Source organism: Micromys minutus, assembly GCF_963924665.1.
Source record: "Micromys minutus genome assembly, chromosome: 16".
Taxonomy (NCBI): domain Eukaryota; kingdom Metazoa; phylum Chordata; class Mammalia; order Rodentia; family Muridae; genus Micromys; species Micromys minutus.
The window spans coordinates 45,983,445-46,003,147 of NC_137985.1; the positions used below are offsets into that span (position 1 = coordinate 45,983,445).

General features: G+C 47.3%; 1 protein-coding gene across 1 annotated transcript; it reads right to left on the reverse strand.

Moving 5' to 3' along the window:
- Positions 1-6,039: 6,039 nt before the first annotated feature.
- Positions 6,040-16,716, reverse strand: CHRNA3 (cholinergic receptor nicotinic alpha 3 subunit; the record flags this gene model as incomplete). Its single annotated transcript, XM_080929998.1, has 6 exons — positions 6,040-6,168; positions 8,342-9,353; positions 13,482-13,591; positions 14,529-14,573; positions 14,679-14,818; positions 16,653-16,716. 6 exons carry the CDS (start codon positions 16,714-16,716, stop codon positions 6,040-6,042), a joined length of 1,500 nt encoding a protein of 499 aa, XP_080786124.1.
- Between the last annotated feature and the right edge of the window lie 2,987 nt (positions 16,717-19,703).

Sequence of the window (19,703 nt, forward strand, 5' to 3'; positions counted from 1 at the left end):
TCCATTTTGCCCTCTTCTGTATTTACAGATATGAAATACATCATACTTTTATAGGAGGTAAGCCAATTACTTGGTTTAATAATAACTTAATGTCAGTTAATGTTGTATTGCTGTGAAGAGACATCATGACCAGCAACTCTTATACAGGAAAACTTTTATAAGTTTTATGGGTGCTGGCTTACAGTTTCTGAGGTTTAGTCCATTAGCATCATGGTGGAAGCATGGCAGCATCCAGGTAGACATAATGCTGGATTCAAGAGCTCTCTGCATCTAGATTGGCAGGCAGCAGGAAGAGAGAGTGAGTTCCTGGACCTGGCTTGAGTTCTGAAACCTCAAAGCCTGCCTCCAGTGACACACTTCCTCCAACAAGACCACATCTCTGGTGATCAAGCATTCAATCCATGGGTCTGTGAGAGCCATTCCTATTCAAACCACACTTAATATGATGCTGTTCTTTACTGGCATTTTTTTAATAAGTGAAAAGTGGTAACTAGAAACTCCTTAAGTCCACTTTATACTTCATATGGTGATATGAAATGGCTTTTGTGTTAACTAATATTGCAGCATATCTTCCACTGACAACTTATGGCAGGAAACTCCTGCAGACATATTCCTTTGCAATGACTCCAGTCTCCCTGTCCGCACGCTCTGGTTTATGTAGATCATTTCGTCCTGGTTTCAGAATAACACTGCATTTGTCCAGATTCCCATCTCAAAGTGGGATGCCATGTCTCTGCCTGGATAATTCTGTGGAAAAGCCATTCTGAGCTGGAGACGGTGCCTCATGTCTGTCATCTCTACTTTTGGGAGGCAGAGGCAGGAGGATTGCTGTGAGTTGTGGGTAAGCCTAGGTTACAGTATGAGACCCTGTCTCAAAAGCCAAACAAACAAAAATTGCTCTTGTGAGGTGATGTAAGCACACTGTCACATCTTATAATGTCTTAATTATCTTTTACCCCAATTATAATTGTCAAATCTTAGAGCAAAATGCTTTAGATATAGTCTAGCTAGCCTATTACTAGGTGTGATATCGGTCAGTGCAGTCTAATATAACATAGCTAAAGTAGTTACAATTCATCCAAGTGTCTCAACTCAGGTACAACCCAGAAGCTTGTGTTCGATTCAGAATTCTTCACTGAAAAGTTAGCAACACTCTCATTTATCAATAATATATCACTGGCTTTAGTTCAAGTCAGCATACTTTGGAAGGCAGGATGGACCCTGCCGAGTTTTATTTTATTGTGATTATTGTGTTTTCTACTGCGAGAGTGAATGGAAGTGTGTACTGTCGTTTAGTAAATGTCTCCCAAAGGCTCGTTGTTGAAAGCTTGGTCATGGTGGTTTGGGGAGGCAGTGGGATATTTATGAGCAGAGGCTCTGGTAGAGGAAAGTTAGGTCTGTAGGGTTTGCCCTTGGGGGTATTGAGACCCCAGTTCTTCCTTCTGCTTCCCAGCCACAGTGAGGTAGACGACTTGGCTCTGCTTTGTGCTCCTCAGAGGTATATACCGTCTTGATGGTGACCTCAAAGCAATGGGCCAACCTGTCATAAACTAAGGCCTCTGTGAGCATGAGAAACAGCAAAGCTTTCTCTTAATTATCTCCAGTATTTTCTTTATTATTTCAAGTATTTTTGTCCCATAGTATCAGAAAGCTGGTAGAATATTAGTGTCCCAAAGTAGAATCTGTGGTGTGACTTTTGCTGCAGCGTCTACTTCTAGTCACTCTGGACTTAATAAATAAAATAAAAAGGTAGGAATAGAACAAAGAGACAATTCTGCCCATGTTTCGCTTGGAAAAACCAAGGAATTTACCGTGGCCACGGACAGGAACGTGGGGGAGGGGTTTCTCCCAGTGGTTTTTGGTGTCTGGGGAAGTGAACTATGGGAAGTCACCCTAGCCTGGGTCACAACTTTTACAACCTGCAGATAACAGCCCCGGAGCTTCCTCTCCCCCAGCAACTGTTTGCTGTTTTTCATAGACTCAGCAACGAATCTTGGAAGTCTGGCGAGTCCTGGGGGATTCATGAATCTGGCGAGCTTCCTTCTTCCTCCTAGACGGGAAGGTTCCAATCTGGAGGGAAGAGCCACACAACAGGGTAGTTACCGTGTTGACAAATGTCGGGGTGGCATTGTAGCCTTCAAACTCGATCTGTAGAAAGAATCTGCAAAGTTCTGAAGAAACGGGCTGGAGAAAGCCCAGGATGTGTAAACGTGGATCGATAGGCACTTTGTATGAGGGCTCAAAACCAGACATAACATGCCATTACCAACGCTCTGGTCACCCTCCAGACCCTGTTTCTGAAGCACCATATACGTGAGTCATGGAACATGGAACAATGAAACTGGTACTGACTTGGAAGGCTCATGCCGACCGGACAGCTTTCATAGTGCTGGAAGTTGTGATGCATGTTACCAGAGGACAAGAGCAGTCACCGAGTGGCCGTGAACCTTAAGAACTTCAGTAATGGCTGCCTGGCAAGGCTCTCCCTCTGACCCAATAGCGTGCCGACAACACAAGAGCACCCAAACAGTTTCTGATTGAGTCTAAATCCTGCTTCACAAGACATAACTCGCACCCGGTGCCATCCAAAGGCCGAGAACCAATGACTAGACGGGCCACGGGCTTCTGGGGATTGACATATTCCTGTTGTTCTGCTAAATAGATATACTATTAAACCGACACCTGATGACTAATTGTTATACCCACAGATGAATGCGTCTCAGCTTAACTCAGAGAAACTTCTCTGCAGTCGATAGCGGCTGACATTTAGCCAGGGTGCAAAGAATAAGCCATGGTAGAAAGCTCAGGCTTTAACGGGACACAGTATACCGCATCCTTTCTCCCAAGGCTCGGGAACCACTCCAGAAGACTGTGGAAAGATTGTGAGACCCCAAGGTGGTGGATGACTACAAGGAATGGGTCTTCTGAAGGGCAGCTACATCTGTGAGCTCACAGTAGTTGTGATTCCTGCCATGCACAAGATCTGTGCAAGGCCAAAATAATCTGATAAAATCTCCGCACAAAGAGCAGAGCCGGGTGTGAAGTCCTGCTCTTAGCTGAGCTACTGTTGGCTGTTGCTGCCACCGGGAGGAGAGTTAGGTTCCTCGAAAAGAGTAGTTCCCTGGTAAGGAACTTGCAGTGCCATACACCCAATGCTTAGGCAACACAAATTGGTCTTGATAAATGTGTTTTTTAAAAAAGATTTATGTATGTGAGTGCACAGTCGCTGTCCTCAGACACACCAGAAGAGGGCATCAGATCCCATTACAGATGGTTGTGAGCCACCATGTGGTAGCTGGGATTTGAACTCAGGACCTGTGAAAGAGCAGTCAGTGCTTTTAACTGATTGAACCATCTCCCCAGCCCTAAATGTATTTTATTGTAATCATCATTTTAAAAGGACTTAAAATTGAATGAGTCAAGAGAGGCTGAGTCTGGGAAGAGGGAAGAGGAGGAAATAAATATGATCAAAAGACGTATGAAATTCTCCATGAGCATAGAGGATACAATAAACCCTAATTTAAAAGTGAAGTCTAGTACTTGACACCAGGAAAATAAAATACTGTGAAGGCACCTCCATTATTCAGCCTGTTGTAAGATCAAAGGACTCAGATTTTTTTTTTTCTCTAAATAGACCCAGGACAGCCTCCTTCCACAGGGCATGTTGCCCCAAAACTCCTTCCTCATTTGCAGATGCTCAGAGGAGACTGCAGCTGCGGTTCAGGTGGGTCCTGTATAGCTTGTGCAGACCTGGGCGTCATCCACATAATGCCGATTTTACAGACGTGTGGAGCGCAAGAATTACGGAGTCGTGGAGATTTCCACAAAGATTTCAGAGGTGAACAGCTCTCAAGCTGGAAATGTGTCGGAAACAGTGAAGCTAAATCTACGGTGGAGATGACAAGGACAGACTATGGAGTGCCTGCTGGGGAAAGCATAGGAGGTGAGTACCGCCCGCGCTAGAATACAGGCACAGGGGCAGCAGTTGGTCTGTAGGACCAGGCTATCTGAGCCCTTGGGATGGCACACACTGTGTGTGCCAGATGTTTGCCCTGCTTGGTTTCACTCTTGCTTTGTCCTGCTCCCTTCTACACATCTGTGCTCCTTTGTGGAACAGGAATGTTTACTTTGTGTCAATATTCCTGGGCATTTATAATCTTTTTACAGCTTCTCCCGCTGAGAGTTTGATGTGGACTACGGAACAACTCTGAAGCAGTTAAGACTTTGGGAACTCTTATAAAAACAAGTAATGATGCGGACACACGCCTTAGGGAAGTAGGGTCAGAATGCCACATTCTGAATAAGTGACAGCGGCCAGTGTATCAAAGGTTTGGTCACCAGCCTGCTGGCGCTGCTCGGAGAGGGGGAACCTTTAGGAAGAATGGAGCTTGGTAATTGGAGCACATGCCTCTTAGAAATATAGGAGTCCAGCTTCTTCCTCATTCCCTTTGCTTCCAGGCTGCCTTGAGGCGAATGTCATTGATGAATCACGCGCTCCTCACTACGATGTATTGTCTCCTCACAAGCCCAAAAGGAACAGACCATGTGACTGGCTGGACTGAGCCCAAATACACGTTTCCTCCTCTAAAGTTTATTATTTCAGGTGCTTAACAACCTGAGGGAACACTGATACAATTTAGTTTAATGTAAATTGCTGTTAGCCAGCTTAGTTTGAATATCTCTCTCATCTCTCATATCTCAATCACTGTTAAGATATTTGTAAGCCAACAGATTTCATAGAACACTCTTCCTTTTGACTTACTGAAATAGAAGCCACAGTAAATTGCAATGGTCAGGTTTTATTTTTGCATTGGGGGAAAAAAAAAACCTAGCAAGAATACTCGGATGGTCTCTGTGAACTACCTCTAGGAGTTGAGGTTCAGATGCGGAAGTGTAATATAGAAAGCTTGATTTGTCCAGATAGCTTCTCAGGCATAACCAATTTTGACACTGTACTACACTCTGAGTTCTCTGGCAGCTGAGGCATGCGGGCTTGTCATCGGCATCCTAGTGGGGAGGAACCATCAGCTGCTGAAGTCCACACATCCTGGGAGGACTCTGGAGCCCAAGCCCTAGTGCTAAAATAGTGAAACCCTGCTCTGGCGGCTCATCCTGTAGTCTGGATGGCTCCCTGTAGCTCGTGTGTGAGCGTACCATGCAATACTGTTTGGAAAGTTATTAGGTCAAGAGGTCATGCCTTGACAAATGGAATTAGTGCTTTTGTAAAAGGTTCCAGAAAGACTAGCCCTTTCAGCCACTTGGAGACATACTGGAAGGTACGTCTTATGAGGAAGATGACTCCTCAGACTATCTTGCTGGGACCTTGATCCTAGACTTCCCAGGCTTCTAAACTATGAGACATCTTTGTGTTTAGTTGTCCAGTTTGAGGGGGGGGGGTTGTTGTTTTGAGACAGGGTCTCACTATGCAGCCCTGATTGAGCGGGAGCTATCTAGGTCAGGCTGGCCTGGAATTCACAGAGATCCCACCTGCCTCTCTGACTTTTCTTCTTGAGTGCTGGGATTAAAGTTTTGCAGGGCTCTATGGGATGCTTTCCTAAATTAGCAACCTGGACAGACTAGAGTAGTTTACTAACAATGGGTGTGAGGCCAGGTGTAATTTCTCAGGGCATGATGTGTAGGGTTTAGCAGCAACACAAATGCCCAAGTCGGGGCATGGCCTTCAGAAAGATAGTAAAGAGCAGAAGTGATGGGGTGCTGTTCGGGTGCTCTGCGATCTCAAGTAGCTTGTGGGCTGAACAGATGAGTTCTATAGAGATCCCAATTTAATACTTAATGAACAGAAAAAATTTCTATCTAGTCAAGTTTCAATCATGGGTAGTGAAGTGTTCATTGATCCATGATAAATAACTAGACATATTCTCCCACGTTTCTTTCTTTTTTTTTTTTTTACAAAAAAATCAAGATGAGTTGAAAATAACCCTTGAAATAGCAAACTCCAAGCCACTGATCAAATAAAACATGGTGCTACTGAGAAAGTGCCCTTGCAGCACAGGTGAGCCTCTGTGAACAGGTCACAGTTTATGCGTCATCTCTGGCCATCAAGGGTTGCAGAAATAATCCTGCTGTTCCTAAAATGCACACCAGGATGAAAACCCAGAGAAAGATGCGATCGATCACCATGGCAACATACTTCCAATCATCTTGAATCTGGAAAACAAACAAAAACAATAAAAGAAAATGGAACATGAAGAAGAGTCAATTTTTAGTATTAAATCTTGTTAAGGTAGAGAAGCTATTTTATTTAATATATAAGGAATCTTTTAATTTTATTAATATGATCTGAGGAAATTTATGGTAATGGTTGACAGGATCTATAATCACCTAGAAGACAAGCTACTGGGTATGCTCAGGAGAGATGATCAGTTAGGTTACCCTCTGGAGGTGACCATGAGGGACTGTCTAGATTAGACTGATAAAGGTGGAACGGCCTATCCTGAGTGGATCCTTCCCTGTGCTCGGGTCCTAGATGGACACAAATGAGAGAGTAAATTGAATGTTAGCATTCGTCTCTGCTTCGTGACTATGGGTGCAGTGTGACCAGCTGCCTCCCACCACCATGACTGCATGCTGGCCCATTTCCCCTGCCGTGGGAAGTCCAAACAAACCCTCCCTTCAGTTGCTTCTTATCAGACATAAGGTCACAGCATCGAGAAAAGCACTAATGTATCTACCAACTGCAAATTTCATGTAGTGGAGAAACAGATGGAAAATATGAGCTATGTGTGCCGTGTTTCTAATGAGAACACATTTTTCTTCCAAGGTAAGGTCTGGTCTTCGTGTCCGCAAAGGCTAGGTAGGGCTCAGATTGTTGGTCACCATGTCATAGCCTCCCAAGAGTGGTGATTACAAGTTTGCACCACCACTCAGGAGTGTGTGAGTGTGTGTGTGTGTGTGTGTGTGTGTGTGTGTGTGTGTAAAATCTTTTTTTTCTACATCAAATTCCAGTTATTAAAGCTCAGGTACCTCTACAGGAGGATCTGGAGGCCTTTGTTAGAATGGTGACTTTAAACCAAAATCATTTGACATTGTTTCAAAGTACTTGTTCATTGGCACTGATCCTTGTTTAAGGTTCTAATTTTCATGTAACATCTGTTCCAAATGTGAAATAAGCCCACTGGGCAAGCCTGACATTTTCCTTGTCACTACTCCCTTTAAAATGCCCACTGAACAAATGGCATTGTCAGTTGTCTGGCCAGACAGGTTGAACAGCGGACACAATGGCTGACCATACAGCCAAAGGTGGAAGAAAGAATAATTGTATATAATGAGCCTCAGTGTGGGCTTGAAACAGGAAAGAGAATCTATGGTAATTAAACTCGCAGACAATTCAGAAAGCAAAGAAACCACAATTGGGTTGAGAAAGAGCCCAGAAGTCAAATGATCTTGAAGCAATGATCACATAATGAAGAAACAGTGTGTAATTTTGTAATTCAATTAAACACACTGAAATGGCCTGGGAGATGTGGGTTTTATTTCACCATTATAAGCCTGAGTAAATGTGTCCTTTCGGTGACACCATGAAGTCACATTTGTGGTAAAGTTACTCATAAGTTACTCGATTTGAATTCCACAACCTGAGTCTTGCTCATCACTCTGTAGGATTAATAACAGCGCCAAGGCTCTAGGAGACAGCCTGTAGGGAAGGGTGACAAACTTTAGTCTTAATCCAGCTCTGCTCCTTTCTGAGCACATTTCACATCCGTCAGTTTCAGCGTCCTCGTCTGAAAACTGGAGCTAAAGACAGTGCAGTCTCGGGGTTGCTTCAGCAGAATCCTTGGTGATCAGTACTTCTAAATAGCAATGCTGATTTAAGAAATGGCTCTTAGCCCTGTATAAATCTTAGACAAGATACAATGGCACAGTCCTGGAATCCCACCATGGAGGGAGCTAAGACAGTATAATTGTGAGTTCAAGGCCAGCTTGGACTACAAGTGAAGTAATTAATATATCCAAGGGCATCTAACTGGTTTGACTCAAGAGGCTAATCTATCTCTCTCCCTCTCTCCCTGTCTCTCTCTTTCTCTGTCTCCTTATCTCCCTGTCTCTGTCTCTCTGTCTCTCTGTTTCTCCCCTGCCCCCATGTCTGTATGTGTGTGTGTGTGTGTGTGTGTGTATTTATTTGAGGAGGCCAAAGGAGGGTATTGGATTCCCTAGAGTTAGAGTTATGGGAATTGTGGACCATCTGATATGGGTGCTAGAAACCAAGTTTTTATCCTCCCCAAGATTGCAAGTTCTCTTAATTGCTAGGTAATCTCTCCAGCCCCTGAGTCCAATTCTCTCGTCACTGCACAAGGAAGCCATTATCGAAAACCATATTTACCTCTTTGGCTACATTCTGCGCTTTCATATTTTCAGCAATGTACTTCACACTTTGGATGGCTTCTTTGATCTCTGGTGACAGAGCAGAGAGGGACAACGCAGCATCGACAGATTGAGAACTGGAGCTTCTGGTGAGGTTGGCACTGAAATTTGAGATTTTTGCCCTACGGTGGTGGCAGTAACCGCATGTCCCATCTTGGCAGGGGTAGCCTTCCTTGCAGCTTTCGGAGTCTGCATGGCTGAAGCAGTTCAGGTTTGAGAGCTCAGCACCGTAGAAGGCCCTTGTCTTCGGAGTATCTCCCTCACCGCTGGTCGGCCTAGTCATAAACATGACCCTGGGGAGCAGGTTCAAGAACACGGCCTTGACCCAAGCGGGCATGGTGTGCGTGGTTGGAGTTCTGTAGTGCACATTGAGCACAAAGACTGTGATGACGATGGACAAGGTGACAAAAATCATAGTGAAAAGGAGGTACTCCCCGATCAGGGGGATGACCAGCGAGGTGGAAGGGATGGTCTCCGTGATCACCAGGAGGAAGACGGTCAGGGAGAGGAGCACGGAGATGCAGAGCGTCACCTTCTCCCCACAGTCGGAGGGCAGGTAGAAGACCAGCACGGTGAGGAAGGAGATGAGCAGGCACGGGATGATGAGGTTGATGGTGTAGAACAGCGGCAGCCGGCGGATGTACAGCGAGTATGTGATGTCTTGGTAGATCTCCTCACAGCAGTTGTACTTGATCTCATGTTTGTAGCCCGGGGCTTTAATGATAGCCCACTCGCCACTTTCCCAGTAGTCCTTGAGGTTCATTGAGGAGCCAATGAGAACCAGGTCTATCTTTGCCTTGTCGTAGGACCACGAGCCGAACTTCATGGTGCAGTTTTGGTAGTCGAACGGGAAGTAGGTCACATCGATCTTGCATGAGCTCTTAAAGATGGCGGGAGGGATCCAGGTCACTTCTCCTGTGTACTTGAGTAGAGCTTTGGTCTTGTCATCCACCTGGAAATCCCCATCGGCACTGGGAAGACACAGTGGGGCACACAACTCAGGGCCATCACTCTATGCTGCCACCAGGATTATAACAAGTGACGGTTTATAAAACAAGGGGACATGAGAGATCAAAGGGCCAGAAGAGGCCATTTTGCCAACTGCCTCATTCTTCAGTGGAGATACTGAGGCTAGACCTCCCGCAGCAATGCGTAGCCATGTTGGTTATCCATCCTCCACCTCTCCTGGCATATGATTTACCACACGTGTTACTCCCACCCCAGCTTCTCCTAGCAACTCTCCCCATGCCCGTATCACACACTGCCATGCTGGTCATGACACCAGTCCTGGTGTTAATTTCCAGATTGACGTTATAGAGACTCCTAAGTACCCCAAATGGGACCCACTGGGCTCCGAATTTGGGATGAGATAAATGTTGTCCTGGAGAGGGGGGTGTCTCAGCGGCCATTGGGAAGATGAGTAGGCAGGACCAGGACCCTATGAACACCTCTATGGCCAGTCTCCACCAAGTGCTCTATACATGTGTGAAAGCCCATGGCAGACCCGGGAATGGCTCCCTGGGCAGCCACAGGTGCTTATGCTGTGAAACTCATCCTAGCAAGGAAGTGTGTTTTCTCCACTAGACCCCAATATATCACTGCCCCCTTTTCTCCCAACACTTCTCTCCAATAAAAGACCATGTTTTCTGAGTTCATTGAACACTTTCAAATCAAACTCAGCCAGCAGGTCCCTTTGCTTTCTTCTCTAGCTGCCTCCACTCACCCCCCAGCCCCTAATGTTTCTATTCATTCTTTTGGCCTTGAGTACCTGCCTGCCTTTCCTTTCTTTTTTATATAAATGATGTTTTATTAGAATCATCCTGTTTATTAATTTTTTTCCTTTTTTATTCTCCTCCTCCTTCCTCTTTGAGACTGAATTTCTTTGTGTAGACCTGACCTGGCTATTCTGAAACTCATTCGGTAGTCCTGAAATTTGCTCTGTAGACCAGGATCACCTCAAACTCAGAGATCCTCCCACCTCTGCCTCCTGGGTGCTGGGAATAAAGGCAAGGGTCCCCACTGCCTGCCTGATGGGTTTCCACATTCTTAACCCCGAATGACTCTGAAGGAAAGGAGTAGTTGGAGGGGACAGAGCTCTATACAGTCTCCAGGTGGGCACTGCTTAGACTCAGTACAGCACCCCACCCCCAGGTCCCTATGAGAGCTGAGCAGAACCTTGAAGACCCCACAGAATTCAGGGGCCTCCTGAACAAGGTTACTTGGGGTATCTATGCTCAGAAAATGACAGGGAAGTAAGGAACCTACTTCAAAGCCCAGGGCCCGCTCTAGGAGTTGGCAAACTATGGCCACAAGTCTTCCTGTGCTGGCTAGTTTTATGTCAACTTGACACAAACTTAGGCTCATGAGTGAGGAAGGAGTCTCACTGAGAAGGTGTCTTCATAAGATGGGCTGTAGGAAAGCCTATTGAGGGTTTTCTTAATTACTGATTCTGGGGGAAGGCCCAGCCCATTGTGGATGAAACCACCTCTAGGCTTGTGATCCTGGGTTCTATAAGAAAGCAGAATGAGCAAGCCATGGGAAACAAACCAGTAAGAAGCACTCCTCTGGCTTCTGCGTCAGCTCCTGCCTCTAGGTTCCTGCCCTGCACGAGTTCCTGTCCTAACTGCTCTTGATGTTGAACTGGGAATGAAACAAACCCTTTCCTCCCCAAGTTGGTTTTGGTCATGGTGTTTCTTCACAGCAATAGTAACTCCAACTAAGACACATTTCCTCCATATTTCCACCATTTGTTTTCTGTTTGTGCTTTTAGGCTGTGCAAACGTGTGTATGTAAATTTGTGTGTATGTGGGCACATATGTGGGGGTGAGCATGTATGCAGTGCATGTAGAGGCCTGAGAGCAATGTCAGGAATCGCCCTTGATTGTTCTTTCAGCCTTGTTCATTGGGGCAGGATCTCTCAGTCAAACCCAGAGCTTACCGGAGTCACTTAATCAAACCCAGAGTAACGATAAGGTTCATTTGTGGTGGTAAGGTGACCTAGAGAGACACATCTCTGCCTTCCAGGGCTGCCACACACACCTGGCACTTACATAGGTTCTGGGAAACCCAAACTTTGGTCCTCAGGATCATGTGGCAAGTGCTTTAACCACTACCATCTTCCCAAGCATGATTCCCACAAGTTTCTCTTGGAACAAAGTTGTTGACATTTGTTACGTATTGACTAGCTGCTACTTTGAGCTGAATATCTGTGTCAGAGACTACATCTACTCAGATTCTTATTTTCAATTTTTTAAAATTTCTTAAATTATTATTTCTTACTACCTGGTTTTTTCAGGGTGGCTGGATGCCTCTGCTCTAGCCCAATTGTGTCATGTGACTGAAGGTCAAAGAACAGGGTTGATTTGTTCAAGGCCCCTGGGGCATCTGTGGGCAGAGCCTGGACTTCTCAGAACGTCAGTACACACATCAGCAAAATGCATGCGTACTCAATGGACAAGTACCAGAGAAAGCCCAGCCCCAAGCCAGCTCATTCCTGTGGTCTCTGGGGTCCTGTTTGCTTGTTACAGCCACAGAAGCCCCTGGTTGTATCCACCCATACCAGAAGGCCTGTTTGCTGCACAGGTTGGGATTTAAAAATTGTGTGTCACAGAACACAAGGACCCAGCAGGAGACTAAAATCTGGCACAGTGATTGCCACACGGTGCCTTTGTATTTGTTGTCAAAGTAAGTGCCTCCCCAACAACCCCAAAACAAACAATCCCCCCCCAAAAAAACCCTAAGTAAAAATCTCTACCCATCACACATACAGAGTGAATTCAAGAACTGGTGGCATCAGAGACAAAGAAACAGCAGCCACAGGAAGGGTGGGAGCTGCTTTACTGCTGGAACCCGAGAGTTGGTTAAGATGAGAAAAGGCAGTGTAAAGTGTAAGGGATCAGCAAAGGTCCTTACATGTAAAAGAAGATTATATGTGGAAATGAAGCAAGGATAGAAAAAAAAAAAAACACAACAGCAGGGACTCCGGAAAGCTGAACAATGGGGCACCGGTGAGCAGGACAAGCCCACCACCCACCCCATTAGTGAGGGTTCCCGTGGGTGTCAGCATTTGAAGGCGTAGAACCAGGGCATCATGAGACCCAGGGGTCAGGTAGGAATAGCTGCTGAATGGGGGTAACCTAGGGAGGGGAAAATGGGGTCTCAAGGTCCTAAGAGTGAGTTCAGGGTCAGAAGCATACTTGAAGAAAAGGACCACATAGGGGTGCAGTGAAGTCAGTCAAGGCTGGGGCAGTCTTGTAGAGATCTCAGAACTCTCAACACCCCATGCCCCACAAAACTCTTGGAACCACTCAGAAAAAGTTGTCCATGGCAGGAAATGGGATGAACAGAGACTGATAAAAATACTTTGGGTGGCCACGCTAAAGAACAAGCCACTTATGCCACTTTCAAAAAAAGGTTTTGTGTGTGTGTGTGTGTGTGTGTGTGTGTGTGTGTGTGTGTGTACACTTTAGAGAAGACAGTAAAAAGGAAAATGTTTTAATCCCAGGAAAACGTGTGTTTAGCACTTCCTCAGTGACTATTCTGGTCTCTAGCTTGGGATCCTGGGACAACCTATGAGTCTTGCCCAGCCCTGCCTTTCTCCCACGAGTATTCTCTAAGAGGGTAAGACAGCCATCTCCTCCCATCCCTGCCTGCAGAGCTAGCACCCAGCACCATGTGCCCTGCCATCCAGATCCCCCACCATACACTGGGGCTGTTCCAGCCTTATCCCCAACAATGCAGTTAATGAGGTCACTTCAGTTATTGGTGGCATACTCTCCTGCCTCCCCGGATCTTCCCTGCGGTAGGTCTGTCCCTTCTTCCAAATCCCATGTGACCTTCAAGGCCCACGTGAATGCCATTTCCTTCCAGCAGCCTTCTCTGGTGACCTTTCCCTTCTTCCGGCCACACACCACTCTTAGGAGCCACTCAGCATCCTGCCTCTGTGGCTCACTGGCATCTATGGTGCCCACCACATGACCGATGCCCAGTGTCTTCAGGGTGAACAAGTAAGCAGATCCCTCCCAAAAGGGGGGGGGACCCAGTGTAAGCACAAGGAGGGTCTGCCAAACTGAAAGAGTAGGGGACAGCCAGCTCCTTACTTGTTGTAAAGCACGATATCCGGTTTCCAGATCTTCTCTGCGGGAACGCGCATGAACTCCACCCCTTGGTAGTCAGAGGGTTTCCATTTCAGCTTGTAGTCATTCCAGATCTGGCCGAGGGAGGAAGGGAGAAGACAGTGGAAAGACCAGCCAGGTTTCCTGTCTCCTGACAGACATTTCATCCTGGCCATCATGGTGACAAGCTACCCCTGCTTCGGGTTACTGAGCCATTTTCCTGCTGCAGAAAATGTTGGCCCAAGGGAACAACATGGGAGCAGCAGGGTGGACAGCACTAGCTGAGTCTGCAGGTTGCCCCTGCTCTAGAAGTCAACCTTCAAGACTGGAGAGCCTAATCCTTATCAACCAAACGGAAGCCATTCATCACTGCCTTTTCTGGTCACGTTGTCAGCCTTTTGAATTTCTACTAGGTTCATACATTAAGCTCCCAAAAGATCTGGCCAAAGCCTGCTTGGGGAGGACATATGGGAGCCAAGCTCGTTGCCTCCTGAAGAGAACCAGTGTTGTACTCCCACCCTCCCTACAATGCAACTCCCCACGACTGGCTTTGCAGTATGTGTGTGAGGGGAGGGGCCAGGGACATTGAGACAGGGCCACACTGTGTGATCATTGCTGGCCTGGAACTCATTTTGTGGATCCAACTGGTTTTGGTTGTTTGGTTGTGTTATTTGAGACTAAGGTTCCTTTACATAGTTCTAGCTGTCCTGGAAACACACAGACAGACAGACACACACATTGATCAGGCTGGCTTTGAACTCACGGAGCTCCACCTCCCTCTGCCTTCTGAGTGCAGAGATCAAAGGCTTGAGCCACCCAGCTCAGTTTTGTAGTGGGGCCATGGAGAGAATTCACTATCCAGTCTGTAGCTTGTCTGTCTGTGACATGAGTGAGAAGTCAGTCCTCAAGAGCAGTGAGGTGACCCTGTCCCGGGTCCAGGAGTAGTGTCCAGTCCAGCCCCCCACTTTTCCCCAGCAACAAATAAAGCAATCACCACCAGGGGGCAGCAGTGCACAAAGCCTGGGTACTTACTTGCTTCAGCCACAGGTTGGTTTCCATGATCTGGTTTACTTCATCCTAGAAAGTGAGATTGAAGTTGGCAGGCGACTGACCAAAACAAGGCAGATTGCAGTCAGACTTCCCTAGGACCCCACGGGCACATCTTGTGACCCCAGAACTTACCACCTTCACCAGCTGAGACATGGACACCTCAAACTGGATGATGACTGGGTGGGACACATTAGCTACTGGCCGGATGATCTCGTTGTAATCTTCGAACAGGGACTGGAACAGGCGGTGCTCGGCTTCCGAGGCACTGGCCACTACAGGAGGAATCCCTGTCAGTCCCTGAGGACATACACGTGCCTCTCCCAGAGAGGGCAGCCTGTCCACAGAGTCCCATCTGCCAGGGTACTTAGCAAATGAAGGCTTCCAGGGTAGTCACGTCGCACGCATCCAGTGGTTTAGAAGCCTGAGTTCTGAAGCTGGGTACATCTGGGGAATATCCCAGCAAACCCAGGGAAGCTGTGTGAGCTTAGGCTAGTAGCTTAAACTCTCTGAACCTTAGTCTCTTAACTACCAAAAGTAATAGTACTCATGAATGCACCTCAGAGGTGGGAATGAAGTGCTTCCTTCAGTCTTGCCCGTGGCAAGGACTCAAGAACTGTTAGCTTGCTGGGATTCTCCTCAGTCATGACACGTGTGTGTGTGTGTGTGTGTGTGTGTGTGTGTGTGTGTGTGTGTGTGTGCCTGCCATTTCCTTAGCTTTCTCCCTCCTCCCCTCTCTTGGATATAAATGAAGGCTTCCTTGTTTTCTTCTTTAATTTATTTATTTTTATTATATTAAGGGAGAAGAGTGTGTGTCATGGCATGTCCGTGGGGGTTTGGAGGGTAACTCAATTCTCTCCTTCTATAATGTGGGTCCTGGGAATCTAACTCAGGTCATGAGGCTGGGTGGCAAATGCCTTTCCCAGGAGAACCAGATACTGTTTTGTTTTGGTTTTGTTTTCTTAATAAAACCCCAATCTTTACATAGTAAACCACCTAACCTTGCTTTCTAAAAGATAAAAGAGCTATTACCGGCGCAGCTGCCCAAGTGGAAAGATGATTCACCCAACTCTGGGTCCTCCCAGACCAGGAGCCCTGTTTTCCACCGTGTGGGAGACTGCAGCCCCCACATCCTCTCCAAATTCTGCAGGGGTTTGGTTATTAGTATCTTAGGAGCCCAGGCGCCTACTGGGTTCCTGGCAGCGCTGCCTTTCGTCCGCACCCCAGCCCTTACCTCTGGTCCTTTGTTCACAAGCCCACCCCAACTAAGCAAGACATCTTGGCTCAACTACAATACTGGGGTCAGTCTAGGGACAGTTTTTTTTTGGGGGGGGGAACTTAATTTCTTCTGGCTGTGATTTATATTTAGGTAGGACTCACTCACATAGACGAGCAGATTGTGATGATGCATGGTCACTCACACACACACACACACACACCGCCGCCCCTGCATGCTCTGACCGCCTTCCAGGGACATCATAGCTGCTTTCCTGCCTCACCTACCGACCATCCTGAGTCTCTACAAGGGCTTCCTCCTCATAGGTTCCCCTAGAGCCTCCACAAAGTCCTGGGAGCAGCAATCACGTCGGAAGCTCTCTAGGCAATGTGATCATTGTGTGCGGAGACCCGATGACCAGAACCAGAGGCATAGTCCAGTTCCAGCTCCAAAATAACTCGGTGGCTTTAGAAAAATATTTAGTCTTTTTTGGCCACAAGTCCCCCCCCCCCCCCCATGGTTCATAAAACCAAGCGGTGGCCAGGAGGCAGATGCTAGAAGTGGGGCTGCAGGGCGACGTTCGGGACCGGGACCTGAACCTCTATCTCCCAAGCAGAACCGGAATTCCCGTTCTGGGCTAGCCTCGAGCCTTAGCTAACTGGCAGGTTTGGGAACAAAGGAGTGGCCAAGGGACTCAGCGTGGTAGGGACTGGGACCACGCTGAGATCCAAGGCGAGTGGGTGCCTGGACTTCTAAGGGGGCTGGCTGGTGGCCAAAGCCATGTGGGAAACCAAGCCCTTGGCTGCAGCTTCGCACAGGCGACCCACCCACCGTCCGATGGCCACCGCCAGCCGCCAGCCTGGGCTCCAGACCCGACCACTTCCCGCTCGTACCTGGCAGCAGCATCAGCACCAGCATCAGCCTGGACAGCGGCAGCGGGAGCAGCTCAACACCCATGTCTGAAGACCACGTGGACAGGGCGGGAGCCACTCTGGTGCTGACCACCAAAGCACAGCTAATGCTTGCCGGGGGACCGCGGGGTTCCTCCCGGCTTCGTGCCGCCGAGCTCCCTCACACTTGCGCGCCCGAGTGCACGAACCCCAGGCAGCCAAGCGCCGCAAGCGGCCGCAGGGTGGGGAGGCCGAGCGGGAGCTGCGCCGTCGTGGGAGGGGCGTCGGGCCACCGTCCCCTGCGTGGAAGCCTCGCCCAGAGCCTTCCGCCCGCCCGGGAGTCTGGAAACCTCTAGGCTCCAGACCAGACGGTGTCAGGCATTGTCATCATGGCAAGAAAAAAAAAGTCAAATTTCCAGCCTGGGCCTTCTGGCAGGTGCAGCTTGAAGGAGGGCTGGGGGGCAGGCGGGGGGTGGGGGGTTGGGGAAGAACGTCGCATGTGCCAGATCAGCTCTAGTGCAACTCAAAAGGGGACCGTGGAAGTTGATGCTCTTAAAGTAACTATTTTCAGCACGATACTCTGTGTGTATGTGTGTCTGTGTGTGTGTGTGTGTGTGTGTGTGTGTGTGTGTGTCTGTGTACTACGTACTTACATACATACACATGTATGCATACATACATACATACAGCATACAGTTAAGAGGGACTAGATGGCTTGGATTGGAAACAACATTGGCAATGAGTTTACACTGATGGACACGGGGTGATGACATATGGGAGGCTTTTATATTATTTCATATTATTTTCTCTGCATTACTTAGACTATGCTAGAGATGCCCCCTTGAGAAAACAGACAGATGCTGATGGTTATAGTTCAGTCGTACAGTGCTTGCCTAGCAATACCTAAGACCCAGGCTTTGATTCCCCAGCATAGTAAATAAATACTTATATACATAAAGTTGGAATAACTAGAGTATCTGCCTTTCCATACTGACTGCTATAGATTTCCTATTGTCTCACCTTCCAGCTGCAAGCCCCTGTGTTCTAGGAATAGACAGTGACAGGATAGGTGTCCTGGGGTCCCTTGACCTCTCTGGCCACCCGCTAGGGCTGACTTGACACTTGAAGGCTTTGTTGATGGTTATTGGGGACCCTGCGAGTATGATGGGGCAAAACTAAAACTGATCGTGGTGATGAACATATTAAAACTCCTGGAACTGCCCAGTGCAAAATGAGTGAATCTTACACGTCAATAAAAACGTTCGTTTTAAAAAGATTTCTGTTTATCGTGTGTGCGCGCACACGAGCCTGAAGTGTGTGCGGGCATGCACACACACAGAAGCCTGAGGACAACTTTGTGGGAATCAATTCTCTTCTTGGGTCTTTATAAGGGTTCCAGGGAGGAGATTGGGGTCCAGGCTTGAGAGTCTGAGTCATCTTGCTGGCCCAGTGACGTTGTTTTTAAGACACCCAGCAGAAAGAAGCCAGTATGTAATGGTTATAGCCTGAAGGATTCCGTTTAAGCAGCAGGCTTGGATACTGGACTACAGCAGTGAGGATAAGGGAAGGGTGGCCAGGGTTAGGTATGCAGGGGGTGGGGCTATACAGGGTAGCACAGAGTTTGAGTGACACATCTTTTTTTTTTTTTTTGTCCTAGTATCATGAACAGCCACACAACCATATATACAAATGTTAGAATTTAAAGAAGCCAACTTTATTGTATGTTTATTCTAAGAACAAAACCCTTTAATCTCCTTCAGGGTCTGGAGACTCAGCAGTCAAGTGCACTGGCTGCTCTTCCGGAGGACTTGGGTTTGATTCTCACCACATACATGGTGGCTCAGTCTGGAACTCCAGTTCCAGGGGCTCCAGTGCCCTTTTCTGGCCTCTGGGGGTACCAGCATGTATGTGGTGCACACACATACATGAAGGCAAAACATCCCTATACATAAAATAATACTTAAAAAATTTAAATATTCTTTGTAGGCGTATTATATCCAGTGTAAAAATTATCCTTGTATTATTCAAATGCTGATTTCTGTGCTCCCATATCTGGCTACAATCCCTATTCTGAGAATCACCAGTCTCCATATGTAAACATTGCTCCCCAATTATTCCCTGATTGGTCAATAAAGAAGCTGATCTGTCAGTGACTGCGCAGGGGAGAGAATAGGGCTGGACTTCCTCCCAGCCAAGGGAGCAGGTAGGAGAGAGATGAGTGGAGATCTGACTTGGGAAGAGAGCCTAGGAGATACCACAAGAAACTACCTGGAGCCCAGACAGCCAGATCAGTACTAAAATGCAAGTATCACTGGGATAATACTGCTCAGTTGTTGTGCCCTTAAAGCTTGTTAAATAAACATAATAGTCCAGTCGAAATTATTTGGGAGATAGTTGGGTAAAAAAGAAAATGGCAACATTTATTTTTTTTAAAAAAGCCACAAAGAAACACTCCTTAACTCCAAAAGCATCTTGAGTGCCAACAATGGAGTAGGTACTGTGAGAGAAACAGATCAGTGTGTGAAAGAGACAGGCCTGACCCAACCATAGTGTAAAGGAGAAAGCAGGTGGGGACCAAAGACTCAGAAGGTGTGGGGTGTGTGTGGAGGGGGGGGTGTTTGAAGGAGAGCAGGAGCCATTCATTCAACAAACATTTATTTTACACCTTCTGTGTACAGAGCTAGATCCCAAGCTCTGGAGTGTGGATGTGAAGTCACATTCCCTGGCCCTTGTGAAGCATACACACTTTAATGGGCAAGGTGCTGGTGACCGAGTGTGCCACCAACTAAGGACTGCAGCTACCAATGGGGAACACTCAGGAAGCTGGAGGTTTGAGGCGGTTATGGGAGACACTGCTTTGGAATGCATGGCTAGGGAAGGCTTGTCCAAGGAAGTGACATTGCAGCAGAGGATCATGGGAGTAGTGCTCCGACTAATGCAGCCATGTGAAAAGCTTGGAAATTTAGAGTCTGAGGTTTGGGTGGTAGCTACAGCAGATATAAAGGTTCTGACCTGGGAGAATGTGAGGAAATAAAAGACAGCCAGGGAATCTAG